General features: G+C 47.3%; 1 protein-coding gene across 1 annotated transcript in view; it reads right to left on the bottom strand.

Annotated features, from left to right (window-relative positions):
- dnah2 (dynein, axonemal, heavy chain 2) overlaps positions 1 to 19,206 on the bottom strand; it is a 228,560-nt gene that overhangs the window by 130,852 nt on the left and 78,502 nt on the right. The window contains exons 23-27 of the mRNA XM_038995249.1: positions 16,573 to 16,736; positions 15,946 to 16,107; positions 15,134 to 15,237; positions 13,156 to 13,312; positions 11,557 to 11,639 (exon numbers count right to left, since the gene is read on the bottom strand). Of these exons, the coding sequence (XP_038851177.1) occupies positions 11,557 to 11,639; positions 13,156 to 13,312; positions 15,134 to 15,237; positions 15,946 to 16,107; positions 16,573 to 16,736 (670 nt within the window). The remainder of the gene's footprint in view (positions 1 to 11,556; positions 11,640 to 13,155; positions 13,313 to 15,133; positions 15,238 to 15,945; positions 16,108 to 16,572; positions 16,737 to 19,206) is intronic.

The raw sequence follows: 19,206 nt of genomic DNA, 5'->3' as shown, positions 1-19,206 counted from the left end.
TATCTGCCTCCCCACCTGTCTGTTCATTTCTGTATCCTGTCTATTTGTCTATCTGCCTCCCCACCTGTCTGTTCATTTCTGTATCCTGTCTATTTGTCTATCTGCCTCCCCACCTGTCTGTTTATTTCTGTATCCTGTCTATTTGTCTATCTGCCTCCCCACCTGTCTGTTCATTTCTGTATCCTGTCTATCTGCCTCCCCACCTGTCTGTTTATTTCTGTATCCTGTCTATTTGTCTATCTGCCTCCCCACCTGTCTGTTTATTTCTGTATCCTGTCTATTTGTCTATCTGCCTCCCCACCTGTCTGTTTTTTTCTGTATCCTGTCTATTTGTCTATCTGCCTCCCCACCTGTCTGTTTATTTCTGTATCCTGTCTATTTGTCTATCTGCCTCCCCACCTGTCTGTTTATTTCTGTATCCTGTCTATTTGTCTATCTGCCTCCCCACATGTCTGTTCATTTCTGTATCCTGTCTATTTGTCTATCTGCCTCCCCACCTGTCTGTTCATTTCTGTATCCTGTCTATTTGTCTGCCTCCCCACCTGTCTGTTTATTTCTGTATCCTGTCTATTTGTCTATCTGCCTTCCCACCTGTCTGTTTATTTCTGTATCCTGTCTATTTGTCTATCTGCCTTCCCACCTGTCTGTTTATTTCTGTATCCTGTCTATTTGTCTATCTGCCTCCCCACCTGTCTGTTTATTTCTGTATCCTGTCTATTTGTCTATCTGGCTCCCCACCTGTCTGTTTATTTCTGTTTATTTCTGTATCCTGTCTATTTGTCTATCTGCCTTCCCACCTGTCTGTTCATTTCTGTATCCTGTCTATTTGTCTATCTGCCTCCCCACCTGTCTGTTCATTTCTGTATCCTGTCTATTTGTCTATCTGCCTCCCCACCTGTCTGTTCATTTCTGTATCCTGTCTATTTGTCTATCTGCCTCCCCACCTGTCTGTTCATTTCTGTATCCTGTCTATTTGTCTATCTGCCTCCCCACCTGTCTGTTCATTTCTGTATCCTGTCTATTTGTCTATCTGCCTCCCCACCTGTCTGTTTATTTCTGTATCCTGTCTATTTGTCTATCTGCCTTCCCACCTGTCTGTTTATTTCTGTATCCTGTCTATTTGTCTATCTGCCTCCCCACCTGTCTGTTTATTTCTGTATCCTGTCTATTTGTCTATCTGCCTCCCCACCTGTCTGTTTATTTCTGTATCCTGTCTATTTGTCTATCTGCCTCCCCACCTGTCTGTTTATTTCTGTATCCTGTCTATTTGTCTATCTGCCTCCCCACCTGTCTGTTTATTTCTGTATCCTGTCTATTTGTCTATCTGCCTCCCCACCTGTCTGTTTATTTCTGTATCCTGTCTATTTGTCTATCTGGCTCCCCACCTGTCTGTTTATTTCTGTATCCTGTCTATTTGTCTATCTGCCTCCCCACCTGTCTGTTTATTTCTGTATCCTGTCTATTTGTCTATCTGCCTCCCCACCTGTCTGTTTTTTTCTGTATCCTGTCTATTTGTCTATCTGCCTCCCCACCTGTCTGTTCATTTCTGTATCCTGTCTATTTGTCTATCTGCCTCCCCACCTGTCTGTTTATTTCTGTATCCTGTCTATTTGTCTATCTGCCTCCCCACCTGTCTGTTTATTTCTGTATCCTGTCTATTTGTCTATCTGCCTCCCCACCTGTCTGTTCATTTCTGTATCCTGTCTATTTGTCTATCTGCCTCCCCACCTGTCTGTTCATTTCTGTATCCTGTCTATTTGTCTATCTGGCTCCCCACCTGTCTGTTTATTTCTGTATCCTGTCTTTGTCTATCTGGCTCCTCATTCCACCCTAATATCAACCACCATCCCTCGGGGATGCAAACTTGTGAGGGCCCAAAAAGGTTTTGCACGGAAAGTAAGAAAATGTTCTTCTTTTCAGAGTAGTGTTGAAAGTAGAGGGGGGTCCTGTTAGCTCTGACCCCCAGGACGCCGTTCCTGAGTTCTGCACACTAACACACTAACACTAACACACATTTTATAAACAATACAAAACATAAACATACACATACAAACATCAACTACACACCCCCCCCCCCCCCATCTCCATCGCCCGCATCACTCTCCGTCTCTTTCTCTCTGTAGCCCACACAATTTCAATTTTTCCATTGTATTAATGACGGCAGATTGATTGATTTCCACGTTTCTTTCAAGGTGAGTGATGAGAAGAGAATTGTCCGACCCATCGGGTATCTCACTACACCCCCATATGCTGTGTCTTGAAATATGCAGGCAGATTAAATATGCAGACGGATTAAATACTTCTGATAGCCAACTTTCTAGATCCGCCCACAACTTCCGGACTTTATAGCGTTCCCAGAAAGCATGGGTTATTGAGTCATTTACACTTAAGACATGACGCTGCCGTTGTGCTGTAGAATTTGTGAATTTTGTCTCTTGTATCATACGTTTCATACATTAGTTTATACTGGGTTAAGAGGTTGTTAGTTGGATATGCTCTCTGTAAGATTTTGTATATATCTTCCCTATCATATGAACAACATTTTCTGACTCAAGTAAGATTTCCTCAAGGCTGCTCTGATGTCCAAAAGATTGCAAATCAAAATGTTATGAGACGTAACATTTAAGTTGCATGTATTTGAAATGATCCGTCCAAAATTACTTCGGAATTCTGTTATGGAAATAAATGAATAATTTCCTGTTACCAAGTCATTTACGGTTTCTATGCTTTTAGTTTTCCATGTGGACCAATTTACCGGTGAATTCTGAAAAGCTATCCAAGGATTGTTCCATAGGGGTACGTTTTTAGGGAGTGATATTGATTCTTGTAGAATACGCTTCATTTTCTGCCATATTGTTATAGTGTTCTTAACTATGAAGTTGTTCTTAGCTTTGTCCTTTGAAAATAGACACGTGAAAGGATTCTGGGGATGAGCATGCACATCTTTAATATGTGCCCATTGTTCCTCTTTAATGCACTGAACTATATGTCGCAAGTAAAAGCCTTGGATAGCGAGTTGATACAATTCCAAGACCAGAAAGTTAAAACCAACCTGTGACTTAGGAAGATGTCAAACGTTCCTTGCGACGCAATTGTTTTAGTCCTATTTGGACCCCGGGAAGAGTAGCTGTTGCCTTGCGGCAGCCAATTGTTTTAGTCCTATTTGGACCCCGGGAAGAGTAGCTGTTGCCTTGCGACAGCCAATTGTTTTAGTCCTATTTGGACCCCGGGAAGAGTAGCTGTTGCCTTGCGGCAGCCAATTGTTTTAGTCCTATTTGGACCCCGGGAAGAGTAGCTGTTGCCTTGCGGCAGCCAATTGTTTTAGTCCTATTTGGACCCCGGGAAGAGTAGCTGTTGCCTTGCGGCAGCCAATTGTTTTAGTCCTATTTGGACCCCGGGAAGAGTAGCTGTTGCCTTGCGGCAGCCAATTGTTTTAGTCCTATTTGGACCCCGGGAAGAGTAGCTGTTGCCTTGCGGCAGCCAATTGTTTTAGTCCTATTTGGACCCCGGGAAGAGTAGCTGTTGCCTTGCGGCAGCCAATTGTTTTAGTCCTATTTGGACCCCGGGAAGAGTAGCTGTTGCCTTGCGACAGCCAATTGTTTTAGTCCTATTTGGACCCCGGGAAGAGTAGCTGTTGCCTTGCGGCAGCCAATTGTTTTAGTCCTATTTGGACCCCGGGAAGAGTAGCTGTTGCCTTGCGGCAGCCAATTGTTTTAGTCCTATTTGGACCCCGGGAAGAGTAGCTGTTGCCTTGCGGCAGCCAATTGTTTTAGTCCTATTTGGACCCCGGGAAGAGTAGCTGTTGCCTTGCGGCAGCCAATTGTTTTAGTCCTATTTGGACCCCGGGAAGAGTAGCTGTTGCCTTGCGGCAGCCAATTGTTTTAGTCCTATTTGGACCCCGGGAAGAGTAGCTGTTGCCTTGCGGCAGCCAATTGTTTTAGTCCTATTTGGACCCCGGGAAGAGTAGCTGTTGCCTTGCGGCAGCCAATTGTTTTAGTCCTATTTGGACCCCGGGAAGAGTAGCTGTTGCCTTGCGGCAGCCAATTGTTTTAGTCCTATTTGGACCCCGGGAAGAGTAGCTGTTGCCTTGCGGCAGCCAATTGTTTTAGTCCTATTTGGACCCCGGGAAGAGTAGCTGTTGCCTTTTGGGATCCTAATAAATACTAAATACTGCTCCCAACTTAGAAATGAAACACCAGAAAAATAAGTCGTTTTTTCATTAAGATATAGCTTGGAATTTGGCTCTTTCCGTGCAATACAAATTAGAACATAGCCTTTTGGTCAAGTTACCAGGTAGTTAGCTAGCTAGGTAACATGACAGAAAAAGGTTGTTTCTTATCAAACCAAAAAAGAGCGGCCCGCGACTAGTTCAAAACACGGTTCATGTAATGATACAACACACGCGCGAATCCGCCGGTAGAAACAAGCGTAACAACAGAAGACTCGTCAGTGTCTACACAACCGAGCTCGCCATCACCACTTAATTACATTTTAAAAAACTGACGGAGATGCGCAGAAAGAGCACATTTCTCACTCCTCTCTATCTATCTCTGTTATTCCTCCCTCTTTCTCTCTCACTCTCCTTCTCCCCCCCTTCTCTTTCTCTCTCTCTCTCTCGCTCTCTGTCTCTCCTTCCCCTTCCTTCTAGCCTTCTCCCCCCCCACTCCCCCCCCACCCCACCCCCCCATCTCCCTCTGTGGTGCATGTGTCTCCGTTAGCAGTGACCTGGCAGTGGCTCACTGGTGGGCGAGAGAAGCTGACGTGACACCTGGAGAGAGATGGGGGAGGAGAGAGATAGAGAGGAAAAGGGGAGGGAGAGAGAGAGAAGCTGCTGCCGCTTTTATTCCTGACACCTCTCAACCTCCGCTTCTTTCCATCAGCCAATTTCAGACACGCTCACACTGACAGACACAAATATACTGTTGACATACACAGACACACGCAGAGACAAATATACTGTTGACATACAGACACACGCAGAGACAAATATACTGTTGACATACACAGACACACGTAGAGACAAATATACTGTAGACATACACAGACACACGCAGAGACAAATATACTGTTGACATACACAGACACACACAGAGACAAATATACTGTTGACATACACAGACACACGCAGAGACAAATATACTGTTGACATACAGACACACGCAGAGACAAATATACTGTTGACATACACAGACACACGTAGAGACAAATATACTGTTGACATACACAGACACACGCAGAGACAAATATACTGTAGACATACACAGACACACGCAGAGACAAATATACTGTTGACATACACAGACACACGTAGAGACAAATATACTGTTGACATACACAGACACACGCAGAGACAAATATACTGTTGACATACACAGACACACGCAGAGACGAATATACTGTAGACATACACAGACACACGCAGAGACAAATATATTGTTGACATACACAGACAAACGCAGAGACAAATATACTGTAGACATACACAGACACACGCAGAGACAAATATACTGTAGACATACACAGACACACGCAGAGACAAATATATTGTTGACATACACAGACAAACGCAGAGACAAATATACTGTAGACATACACAGACACACGCAGAGACGAATATACTGTAGACATACACAGACACACGCAGAGACAAATATATTGTTGACATACACAGACAAACGCAGAGACAAATATACTGTAGACATACACAGACACACACAGAGACAAATATACTGTAGACATACACAGACACACACAGAGACAAATATACTGTAGACATACACAGACACACGCAGAGACAAATATACTGTTGACATACACAGACACACGCAGAGACAAATATACTGTTGACATACACAGACACACGCAGAGACAAATATACTGTTGACATACACAGACACACGCAGAGACAAATATACTGTTGACATACACAGACAAATGTACTGTAGACATACACAGACACACGCAGAGACGAATATACTGTAGACATACACTGCGTGTACAAAACATTAGGAACACCTGCTCTTTCCATGACATAGACTGGCAAGGTGAATCCAGGTGAAAGCTATGATCCCTTGTTGATGTCACTTGTTAAATCCACTTCAATCAGTGTAGGTGAGTGTTGATGAAGGGGAGGAGACAGATTAAAGAAGAATGTTTAAGCCTTGAGAGAATTGAGACATGGATAGTGTATGTGTGTCCTTTCCCAGTGTTTTAGGCCTGTTTTTCTGCACACTGTTCGTGACTGTGAGTATCTCGTCTCGACTACTTACACAACGATGTTTTCAGCTTCAATTGCACTGGCTCTTCAACAAATGTCGCAAGCTACCTCTGTTTGTGTTAAAGCTGTCGGCAGTAAAGCTACAGTAATGTGCCACTGATTGACCTGTCATTGATGAGCCATTTAGAGTGACATTATATTATAGATACACAGGTTATAAATGAGTCTTGAAGTCTTTGCTTATCACAACCCTCAAAGCTCTGTATCTCATCTTAGGTATAATTCTCCCAGCTAGCACATTTGGTTTCTTGGAAGTTGTGAGAACGTGTGTTTTTTGGTTTCAGAATATTCCAGACTGTTCTGGAAATGTTTGTTTTTAGGTTGCAGGAAGGTTTTGAGAACGTTTTACTTTGGTTCCTTTACAGTTTTACTGGGATGTTTTACTATAAATGTTGTGAAAGTTTTATGGTTATTATTGTACGTTTTCTTAACACTCTAATAACGAAATGTCTAGGTTTTTGAATAACTTTCCCTGAATGCTTCAATAAGACTTTTAATAACACTGCTAGCCTATTTTAGGTGAACTTTTTTGTAACTCGAAGCGCAGAAAGGACACAAGGAATTACACTTGCTTAGGCATTACTCATTCAAACACATTTTTTTATTGTGACACGGCATCAGTGAGATTCAAAACCAGCATGACATGTTTTTCTACGCATACAAAGCTGCTCATTTTAGTCTACTCAAACAGACCCCATTTCAAAATAAATGAGCACTCATTAAGATCAGGTGTGGCCAATTAGTGGGCGTGGCCAACAGACCTGAATGTAACCATGTGTGAACCTTTAGGGAAACATTTTTTTGTTGTCAAGTTCCTTAAATGTGCTGAGAATGTTCTAAAACCAAACGACTATCCTGCACCATTCCCAGAAAGTTGTGGGAAGGTTGTATGTAAAATAACTATAGGACAGCCACTCTCTCACCAAGCTGTAAGAAACACATTTTGTGCTAGCTGGCCTCTCTTTTCGCCTCGTTCTTTCGCTCTGTTGTCTCTGTCTCTGCCTTGAGGCCAGTAAATGTGACTTAATACCACACCGGACTAATACAATAACAATGTTAGAATAATTAATAAATCTACACACACAGACACACTAGAACAGACCTAAGGCCTTGCATCCTATCACGTTGAAACATTACGTTCTCTTGTTCATTTCTGTTGTGGTGGTTGTTTTCGCATTGTTCTAGTTAGATTCATTTCAATAATAGGCTACTGTGTAATATGCATGCTGTTCATAACTACATCTGATGGGGGAAAACAACTCCACAACTCATCCCCAATCAGCCAATTACCATCCTCACTGACTGGGAACACATGGAAGCTATGGTTCAATTAGGCTGGGCAGCGAAACCCCCTAATCCATAAAATAGGTAAAGTAAATGAGGACAACTTTCCAATTAAGGACAAATCTGTGACTTGGGGGTAGGGATATAACGAGCTGCTGCTGGGTGGATGGAGCCACACTGAGACTGTGTCCTCGTTTATGTCCTGCTAGCGTGTGTCCGTCTGTGCCTGTTTTAATGTCCTCCTCTGCGAACATGCAGAGCCGTGAGTAGGTTCTGATTCTGAATTGAACCCATTAATTTAATCCTTTGAGGCCCAGCGCGTGTGTACTCTGTCTGTTCTGGGAAAAGCCATGCGTTTGAAGGGTTTTATACTGCGTGTGGAATGAGTCATTTTGATCTGGCTAATGCTCACCAAAGCCCCTGCCTGCTTGTTGAGGGAGGTGTTCAGCTGGTGGACCAATGAGCACGCCTCTCTCCTTTTTGTTTCAGACAAGCCACAACTAGCTACATTATCCTGTGCCAAACTAACTGCATCCAAAGGTTGTTGTCAGTAACCGCATCCCAAAAAGAAAGTCTTTACAGGTCAATTTTAGGGCTTGATGTTCAGGTCAATTTACCAGTGGCACACTGGACCAGTACCAAGTGAAAACTACTGGCCCGAATTAGAAAATGACTGGCCTGGGCCACGATCACAGGAAAGCAAGTTTGGCATGCAGAATTTCAATCGTGGGTGATGTCATGTTAAATTTGCAGTCTGGGCAGGTTGGCTAGCGTATAGCCAACCATATGTTTACACTGATTGTTTGGGAAACCAAAATAAAATGATGACATATAGCCTTAACATATTAAGCTGTTTAAAATGTCATATTCCTCTCCAGAAATGAGCACAATAAAATGGAACGCAATATCTTTAGGGCCTGTACATGGTCCATATTAACAGACCGGTGTGCTATTTTAGCAATAAGAATGATCACCTGTCTGGTGCAGCATAGTGGCTACATGGCTGAAGCATGATCACCTGTCTGGTGCAGCATAGTGGCTACATGGCTGAAGCATGATCACCTGTCTGGTGCAGCATGGTGGCTACATGGCTGAAGCATGATCACCTGTCTGATGCAGAATGGTGGCTACATGGCTGAAGCATGATCACCTGTCTGATGCAGAATGGTGGCTACATGGCTGAAGCATGATCACCTGTCTGGTGCAGCATAGTGGCTACATGGCTGAAGCATGATCACCTGTCTGGTGCAGCATGGTGGCTACATGGCTGAAGCATGATCACCTGTCTGGTGCAGCATGGTGGCTACATGGCTGAAGCATGATCACCTGTCTGATGCAGCATGGTGGCTACATGGCTGAAGCATGATCACCTGTCTGGTACAGCATAGTGGCTACATGGCTGAAGCATGATCACCTGTCTGATGCAGAATGGTGGCTACATGGCTGAAGCATGATCACCTGTCTGATGCAGAATGGTGACTACATGGCTGAAGCATGATCACCTGTCTGGTGCAGCATGGTGGCTACATGGCTGAAGCATGATCACCTGTCTGGTGCAGTATGGTGGCTACATAGCTGAAGCATGATCACCTGTCTGGTGCAGCATGGTGGCTACATGGCTGAAGCATGATCACCTGTCTGGTGCGGCATGGTGGCTACATGGCTGAAGCATGATCGCCTGTCTGGTGCGGCATGGTGGCTACATGGCTGAAGCATGATCACCTGTCTGGTGCAGCATGGTGGCTACATGGCTGAAGCATGATCACCTGTCGGGTGCAGCATGGTGGCTACATGGCTGAAGCATGATCACCTGTCTGGTGCGGCATGGTGGCTACATGGCTGAAGCATGATCGCCTGTCTGGTGCGGCATGGTGGCTACATGGCTGAAGCATGATCACCTGTCTGGTGCAGCATGGTGGCTACATGGCTGAAGAATGATCACCTGTCGGGTGCAGCATGGTGGCTACATGGCTGAAGCATGATCACCTGTCTGGTGCGGCATGGTGGCTACATGGCTGAAGCATGATCACCTGTCTGGTGCGGCATGGTGGCTACATGGCTGAAGCATGATCACCTGTCTGGTGCAGTATAGTGGCTACATGGCTGAAGCATGATCACCTGTCTGGTGCGGCATGGTGGCTACATGGCTGAAGCATGATCGCCTGTCTGGTGCGGCATGGTGGCTACATGGCTGAAGCATGATCACCTGTCTGGTGCAGCATGGTGGCTACATGGCTGAAGAATGATCACCTGTCGGGTGCAGCATGGTGGCTACATGGCTGAAGCATGGGGTTGCTCCTCTGCATTGTTTACCACAGGGCTCTCCAACCCTGTTCCTGGAGAGCTACCCTCCTGTAGGTTCTCTCTCCAACCCCAGTTGTAACTAACCTCATTCAGCGTATCAACCAGCTAATTATTAGAATCAGGGGTGCTGGATCAGGGTTGGAGCGAAAACCTACAAGACGGTATCTCTCCAGGGACAGCGTTGGAGAGCCCTGGTTTACCACAAAGGGCTAACCATTACTTAGATCACAGACTCTAAATATGATCTTGTTGCTTGTTTAATGTCCTAAAAAAAGAACTCCCAGTGGCACCAATAGAATCATGTGATTTCTACAATGTTTATAAATAGAGTGTAATTGTGTGAACTTTATAGTGAATATAGGCCTACCGTTTATGCATTCGAATGGCCGCCGCGCTTCCTGCTGACTTTTTCCCCCATTGTCATGCCAGACACTGGGATTGTAAAACGCTGCCAATTGCGAAAAAAGTTGAGAAATAAATCATACACCACTGTAAAGCTGAGATCCTGCTCTTTTCAATAACTGTCATCAAAACTGTTGTCTTGTATTCCTGTATTTAACTTTTTGTGTAAACAATGTTCATGTCTTGACAACCAAGTAGCTTCTTAGTGTAGGCCTAAGTAAATGTTTGTTTTTTTAATAATGTCATCGCGCCTCCCGGGTGGTGCAGTGGTCTAAGGCACTGCATCGCAGTGCTAGCTGTGCCACCAGAGATTCTGGGTTTGAGCCCAGGCTCTGTCGCCGGGAGGCCCACGGGGCGACGCACAATTGGCCCAGCGTCGTCCGGGTTTAGGGGAGGGTTTGGCCGGCAGGGATATCCTTGTCTCATCGCGAACTAGCGACTCCTGTGGCGGGCCGGGCGCAGTGCAGGCTGACCAGGTCGCTAGGTGTACGGTGTTTCCTCCGACACATTGGTGCGGCTGGCTTCCGGGTTGGATGTGCATTGTGTCAAGAAGCAGTGTGGCTTGGTTGTGTTGTGTTTCGGAGGACGCATGGCTCTCGACCTTTGCCTCTCCCGAGTCCGTACAGGAGTTGTAGCAATGAGACAAGACTGTAACTATCAAATGGATACCATGAAATTGGGGAGAAAAAAGGGGGTAACATAAATAAATAATTAATGTCATCTGATATGAAAAAAGACTGAAAAGCAGGTGAAGGTCCTTTTGAATGCACATGCCAATGTTCAACTCTGAACTGATGAGCTTCCCGCCTCCGCTGAGACGGGTCTGGCGCGAGTATCCAGGATGTAGCCTTGGAAACCAAATGCTGGTTGATAACAAGGGTAGCTCTCCAGGAACAGGGTTAAAGAGCCATGTGGTAAACAATGCAGAGGAGCAACCCCATGCTTCAGCCATGCAAGTGTGAAGCATCCGACATGCGAAGGAACAAATATAATTGTTTTTTTTTTCTGTTTTGGGGTTTGAAAATGTACTGACTCAAATATGAAAATTTGATTAACTGTCCTGGTGAGCTCGGCAGATGTTGCCGGGCCAGCGGGCAGCCCTGAATGTCGAGCCCTGAATTTCACAAAGGGGAAGATTTTCAGTTCAGCTCGGCGAAACGCCAAGTGGCAAGTCACCTTTTCATTGAGGCCTTGTTACTGAGGTGACATGCCTCTCTCTGACCCCTGACCTTTAACTCTGTGACCTTTGACCCCTCTTTCCCTCCCCTGCGGGGGGCAGACTGACTTACCTCAGCCTGTGGTGGCCCTTGTCTTTGTAAGGTGCGATGTCCAGGGACGTCTCTTCCCATGTCATGGCGATGCCCTCCAGCGACTGGAAGGAGAAGGAAAAAAATCTACGTTTGAATGCTAATGTTAACAGACGGAACAGAGATGGGCGTGTGTGTGTGTGTGTGTGTGTGTGTGTGTGTGTGTGTGTGTGTGTGTGTGTGTGTGTGTGTGTGTGTGTGTGTGTGTGTGTGTGTGTGTGTGTGTGCTTGTGTGTTGCGGGTGATCTGATCTGCACCCCTTCTTATATGATGATTTCTGAATCAGCAGCAGCTTGAAGCAGCTCTTAAGACAGGAAACCGTTGATCTTGGCAGGCACCTACAGTGAGAGGCCTTACATGGCCATGGACCATCTTTCTCTCGCGCGCGCTCTCTCTTTTCTCTCCTCCTATCCTCCTCTATGACTTATCAATGAACCGCGTTGGGGTTTGAGGGGCTAGAGGGGTTAGGGGGGCTTGGAGGGAGGGCAAGGGGGCTATTTCAAACGCCTCTGTTCCCTGGCGGCCGACGGTATTCACACACTATATCTGTGTTGATGTAACCTCTGTGACAGAGGAGCACTGTGTCTGGGAATTTATAGGGTTAAAGGCTGCTAAGGCGAGGGGAGGGAAAGAGAGAGAAAGAGGGGGGGGAAGAGAGAGAGAGAGGGGGAGACAGCAGAGATGCTTACACAGCACAAACAGATCTGGGACCAGGCTAAACCCTTATGGTTCTTAGTTAAGACTGTACTTGGGGGGGTTATAATCAGTTTTGGGGTCAATGCCATTTCAATTCAGTCACAAATTGACTTAATAGAAATGGAATTGATCCCAACAACCCTGGTTATAAGAGCAGATGTACACTGCACCTGTGGGCCATTCATCATTCTAACACTCTACACTGACCTTACTGAATGCTTGGATATGCTGTGAGCACAGATGAGGAGCCATTACACTCCCTAAAGACTTCCAGGATCAGGAGTGACTAATTACATTTCGACCTCTGACCCTTATAACCAAAGCAAAAGGCTCCGATGACTGAACCCTCAGACCCCTAGAGGCATGTGCTGAGAGATGCAGGGACTGGAAGTCCATGATTAACGTGCTATTGAAAAGACTACACTTTGCTGTTAACCCTGTACAGTAGGTGCGAGAGAGAGGAGGTAGGTAGAGAGGAAGGGAAAGGAGAGAGAGAAAGTGAGAGAAGGGAGAGAGAGAGAGGAGGTAGGTAGAGAGGAGGAGAGAGAGAGAGGAAGGGAAAGGAGAGAGAGAAAGTGAGAGAAGGGAGAGAGAGAGAGGAGGTAGGTAGAGAGGAGGAGAGAGAGAGAGGAAGGGAAAGGAGAGAGAGAAATTGAGAGAAGGGAGAGAGAGAGAGGAGGTAGGTAGAGAGGAGGAGAGAGAGAGAGGAAGGGAAAGGAGAGAGAGAAAGTGAGAGAAGGGAGAGAGAGAGAGGAGGTAGGTAGAGAGGAGGAGAGAGAGAGAGGAAGGGAAAGGAGAGAGAGAGAGTGAGAGAAGGGAGAGAGAGAGAGAGAGAGAGAGAGAGAGAGAGAGAGAGAGTGTAAAGGAGAAGGGTCTGAAACGGACCTGTTCTATGGAGAGCTCTTTGCTGGCGGCTCCGGATATCTCAGAGATCTTGTCGGCGTGCTGCTCGAGGCCCAGGGCCACGATCCTCTCCAGCGTGAACTCTGGACTGGTGTGGTCAAACGACCGCTGAACCTCGTGGCAGATCTGCTTCCAGTGCCTAGCAACAACAATCACAGACAGTCACCAGGTCAGCCAGTATGAAGAGGAGAGGACTGGGGAGGAAAGAGGCTATTGAAGGGATGGATGTACAACTGTATGTGTATTGGGAGTTTTTATTCAATTTTTTTTGTATTACTTATTATTGATTTCTTTTTAATTTACTGTTTAATATTCCAACCACTGATATAAGGTTGAAAGGTGCTGTCTCGTTTGCTGTCTTGTTGGTTGTTATTAGCGTTATGCAATAGTGTAATGTCATACTGATTTTAAAAAAATAACAAAATACTTGACCAGATTTACCAATGTTTGATGTGATTTTCTTGGATTATTTGTGGGATCATACCACAGACAAATAAATGTCCAATGTTCCTACCAAGTTGGCTACTTCTGCTGTGTTGTACTCAACCTGTTGGATTCACTCTTGTCTGTGTGAAGTGAGGCGTACACTTAAAAACATGGAGGGTCTGGTACCATCATGTAACTGGACATTATGGATGCAGTCCCATAACCTGAGTGGGTCAAACCACCGACTGTCATGATGATTGACAATATTGACACATTGAAGGAGTGGTATTAATGGAAGAGGAGGAGGGAGAAGGAGGAAGAGGATAGATAAGGAATATGTGCCAGAAGTCAGCCTCTGGCTATGTTCTGCCATTTAATCACAGCTTGGATTCCTCTCACTAGGAAACCCCTTAGTTACCCACAGCACCACGGTACCTTAGCCCCACTTGACTTTAACCACAAGACACCCGCCCTTCCTTAACTACAGACCAGGCACACAACCCAACCCCACCATCTTGCACTCTGATCTCTCTCTCTCTCTCTCTCTCTCTCTCTCTCTCTCTCTCTCTCTCTCTCTCTCTCTCTCTCTCTCTCTCTCTCTCTCTCTCTCTCTCTCTCCGCCCGCATGGAGTCTCGCTGCGCCGCTGTGCACCCTGGGACCTGGTAGAGTGCAACGGAAAATGTGTTTTCTCTTTCTGTCTTTTCTCTTTTTCAGCTTTTCTCTCCGTCAGACGTAATCCTCTGTTTATTTTCTTCTATTCCCCAGAGCGCGGCCCAGTCACAAACGATCTTTCAGACGGTTACATCACTGCCGATAGGCCACAACGTTATCTCGGAAATCTCTCTCCCCCTCCTTTTCTCCCTGTCATTAGGTTCCTTGTCAAAACATTCCGGATCGAGCTGGATGGATGGGAAGTGGGGAACGTTGTTTTGGGAACGCCACAACCAATCAGGGGGGGGGGGGGGGGGGGGGGGGCTGATGGGAGGAAGTGAAGTCGCGACTAGGACAGGAGGCTTTAGGAGGAACTGATGTCCTGTAGAACCTCCAGGAAAATGAGTGAAATTTTTTGGGGGGGTGAGCCCAGTGAGCGTTTACAATGGTCCAGGCAGGGACTGGCGCCAGACCCCTTGGCTCGGTGTGAGGATAGGAACTGAGGAAGGGCTGGAGAAAAAAGACTGGGGAAGAACTGGGGAATTGGGGAAGAGCCGAAGGCTTAGAAATCCGCAGGTGAAGACATACCGTATAGACATATTGTAGAAAACCCTGCTGAGTTTTAGACATTATTCTACAGAGAAGCACAACCTTGGGGGGAGAACAACGGCGGGTGTGTTTACCTACATGTACATTTGAGTCATTTAACAGGTGATCTCCTCCTAACTGCTGTAGTGTATTTGAGGTTCTAAAGTGAAGGAGAACGAGTGCTACGGGAGGAGCAGACTGCACAAACGTGTATGAGAAACGTGAGTGGACTTGTACACAGTACTTTAGAGGTGAGGACCGTCAGCAGGACATATTACTCTCTCCTGGCCTGACCTGTCCCTCATGGCTGGGTTCCTCAGGTCAGAGATGAGAGGGATGGTTCTTTTGAACTGGTCAATCCTGTTCTTAGAGAAGTCCAGTATCTCCCACTGCTTATCCTGCAGGCACACAACAACAACAACAACAACAACAACAGCAAAAGTTTACTACATAACAAAATACAAAAGTCCACTTCATTACCAAAATTGCACAACAAATGCAAGGGACCTGTTTAGCGCACGAGGGAAAAGTACAGGTGCCCAGTACCATGCAGAGTACTTTGATACCAACGATGTGTATAAACCCTGGATGAATAACAGCCAATGAACAGCCATCTTGGTACTGCTCCTCCATTGTAAAAAAAAAAAAAAAAAAAATTTGGGAAGCTATAGAAACGCCTCTAAGGAAAGGGAAAGGGGGATACCTAGTCAGTTGTACAACTGAATGCATTCTACTGAAATGTGTCTTCCACATTTGACCCAATTTATGAACGTCTGCATTCGTTTTTGACACGTTTGTTCTATTGCAGACACATAATGCCTACTTTTAAATGATATTACGTGAGCTCAACATAAATTTGAAAAAAATGTCCTTTAAGTATATATATTTTTTAGAGAGTACTAATGTTACTGTCCCAACTATTGAAATACTGTAGATTTCAAATCATTCGGAGGATTGCTCTTACTGGGGAATGCCAATATGGCCGACCTGCTGCTTCAAAGCCTCTCAATGGGCAATACATAGCTTCAGCAATCCAGAGCAAATCATTGGATAGAACATAGAGTAGAATCAAATGTGTTCTGTAGCTGTGGTAGATAGACACTGACCTTGAGTTCCCTGCTGAGTTTGTGTAGTTTCTTGTACATGGCCTGGGCGGTGTTCTCCATGCTCTCTGTCTGCAGAGTGACAAACTGACCCTCCTTCCACTCATCCCAGTGGGCATCCCACTGCTGGGTGATCTCCCACACCTGCTGCAGGTAGTCTAGGTCCTACAACACAACACAGAACATACACACACCCCCTTTACAGCGCGATGCGCATCCTACCACAATCGTACGTTATGACTTCACGTGGTGGAGGGGCTTACAAATGAACCCCAAAACATCCCCCTTCCTCTCTACATTGAGTGAACGGGGAAAAACCCTTGTCCCCTCATCTATGTCATTTTATTTAACTAGGCAAGTCAGTTAAGAACAAATTCACATTTTCAATGACGGCCTAGGAACAGTGGGTTAACTGCCTTGTTCATGGGCAGAACGGCAGATTTTTTTTGACCTTGTCAGCTCGGGGATTTGATCTGGCAACCTTTCGGTTACTAGTCCAACGCTCTAACCTCTAGGCTACCCGACCGCCCCAAAATGCGCGACCATGGCACCCCGCTCGTCGCACGGCTCTTCTATATTGACGATGCCCAGGCCGCGGGTTATGGTTGGGGTTATGGTTAGGTGGGCTACCTTCTCCAGGGTCTGTACGTCTTTAGAGCACGGCTGTTCAAGCTTGAAGATGCCCAGGCCGTGGCGTATGGTTCCCTCCTCCTCCTTCAGCGTGTCCAGCTGGCCTCTCAGCGCTGCTACCTTCTCCAGAGCCAATTCGCACGTCACCACACTACCAAACGGACCTGCAGTACGGTACACGCACAGTACATACATGTATACGTGATACCTTGTAATGTGTATACTTTGCATATATATACACAGCACAGTACACACACACAACTGCACACACGCGAGAGATACTGGTACATGCAAACAGTAAGCAGAGCTGTTAATTCAACAGCAGTAAGCGTGACAATGTATAATACTGTATGTAGTAACCTTGAGCCGGTTTCACAGTAGAGAAACGGTGTGATTGTATCAGCGATGGTAATCTGTTCTGTTTAACTCAACAGCGTGTGGTAGGGGAAGTAGAGAATAAGTGTTTCTCCCTCTGCGTCATTCATGTTGTTTCACAGCTTGAGCCCAGAGGTCAGTGTGTCACGACTTACCCCCCTGAGGAAGGGATGGATGAAGAGGGAGAGGTAAGATAAGAAGAGGAAAATAAAGAGCATCAGGGGGGGATGAGAGAGAGAGAGAGAGAGAGAGAGAGAGAGAGAGAGAGAGAGAGAGAGAGAGAGAGAGAGAGAGAGAAAAAGAAAGAGATGTGAACCCCTTTTGTACCCTGTGAGAGTATGAGAAAGAGGAAAGAGGGTTGATTGGGGTCCCAGGTCCCCCAGTCGGCCCCTGTCAGATCCCCACAAAGCCCCCGAACTCCCCTGCCCCCCTCTCTTACACTTCCCAGACTACGCCCACGCTTAGTCGCTCATCACCACCACACACACTGCCCTCCGACGGGGCCCCATCCCCAACCAGAGCCCAACTCTCAGGCCCCAGCCCCATCCCCAGCCCAACTCCCATCCCCAGCCCAACTCCCAGGCCCCATCCCCAGCCCAACTCCCATCCCCCAGGCCCCAGCCCCAGCCCAACTCTCAGGCCCCATCCCAACTCTCATGCCCTTCCCCATCCCAACTCTCAGGCCCTTCCCCATCCCAACTCTCAGGCCCCATCCCCATCCCAACTCTCAGGCCCCATCCCCATCCCAACTCGCAGGCCCTTCCCCATCCCAACTCTCAGGCCCATCCCCAGCCCAACTCTCAGGCCCCAGCCCCTTCCCTACTCTCAGGCCCTTCCCCAGCCTCATCCCCAGCCCAACTCTCAGGCTCATCCCCAGCCCAACTCTCAAGCCCTTCCACCACCCCATCCAAACTCTCAGGCCCTTCCCCAGCCCCATCCCAACTCTCAGGCCTATCCCCAGTCCAACTCTCAGGCCCTAGCCCCATCCCAACTCTCAGGCCCTTCCCCATCCAAACTCTCAGGCCCCAGCCCCATCCCCAGCCCAACACTCAGGCCCTTCCCTATCCCCATCCCCAGCCCAACACTCAGGCCCTTCCCCATCCCCAGCCCAACTCTCAGGCCCTTCCCCATCCCAACTCTCAGGCCCATCCCCAGCCCAACTCTCAGGCCCTTCCCCAACCCCACCCCCAGCCCAACTCTCAGGCCCCAGCCCAACTCAGGCCCATCCCCAGCCCAACTCTCAGGCCCCAGCCCCAGCCCAACTCTCAGGCCCATCCCCAGCCCAACTCTCAGGCCCAGCCCAACTCTCAAGCCCCATCCCCAGCCCAACTCTCAGGCCCAGCCCCAGCCCAACTCTCAAGCCCCATCCCCAGCCCAACTCTCAGGCCCCATCCCCATCCACAGCCCAACTCTCAAGCCCCATCCCCAGCCCAACTCTCAGGCCCCATCCCCATCCACAGCCCAACTCTCAGGCCCCATCCCCAGCCCCAGCCCAACTCTCAGGCCCATCCCCAGCCCAACTCTTAGGCCCCAGCCCCAGCCCAACTCTCAGGCCCCATCCCCAGCCCAACTCTCAGGCCCCATCCACAGCCCAACTCTCAGGCCCCATCCCCATCCACAGCCCAACTCTCAGGCCCCATCCCCATCCACAGCCCAACTCTCAGGCCCCATCCCCAGCCCCAGCCCAACTCTCAGGCCCCATCCCCATCCACAGCCCAACTCTCAGGCCCCAGCCCAACTCACGCCCAACACCCAGGCCCAGACCCAGGCCCAGCCCAACTCCCAGGCCCAGCCCCCACCCCAACTCCCAGGCTCTCAGGCAGGACGTTTCAGCTTCAGACAGACAGACCCACCAGCACCAGCAATGTACCACAGCCTCTTATCTGCTTTCAATTAGGCCTTTTCAATTAGCCCTGGATGACTGCCTGCTGCTACTGTTACAGCCATGATGGTACTAGTAGAGAACAGGAGTTGTAATGAGGGAATAACTGATTCTACAATCCTCACAAGACTGGAGAGCTCTCTATACTATACGTGTTGCATTGGGCTGGTGCTGGTCTCAGATTTGTTTGTGCTGTCTTGCCGACTCAACAGGTCTGGGATCAGGCTAGTGTTGAGCTACGTACTATGGCTATGGGAGAATTTGATGGTCTTTATTCATTGACTATTCACAGACTGTTGTCTCTGTATAAAACCATCAGACCAATTCTTTCTCTTCTCTTTGACTGTGATGTGCCCTTCACATAGAGAATGAATATG

The sequence above is a fragment of the Salvelinus namaycush genome, chromosome 6 (assembly GCF_016432855.1).
Source record: "Salvelinus namaycush isolate Seneca chromosome 6, SaNama_1.0, whole genome shotgun sequence".
NCBI lineage: Eukaryota > Metazoa > Chordata > Actinopteri > Salmoniformes > Salmonidae > Salvelinus > Salvelinus namaycush.
The sequence above is the reverse complement of the archived record's forward strand: the minus strand, read 5'-3'. Positions and strand labels throughout refer to the sequence as shown.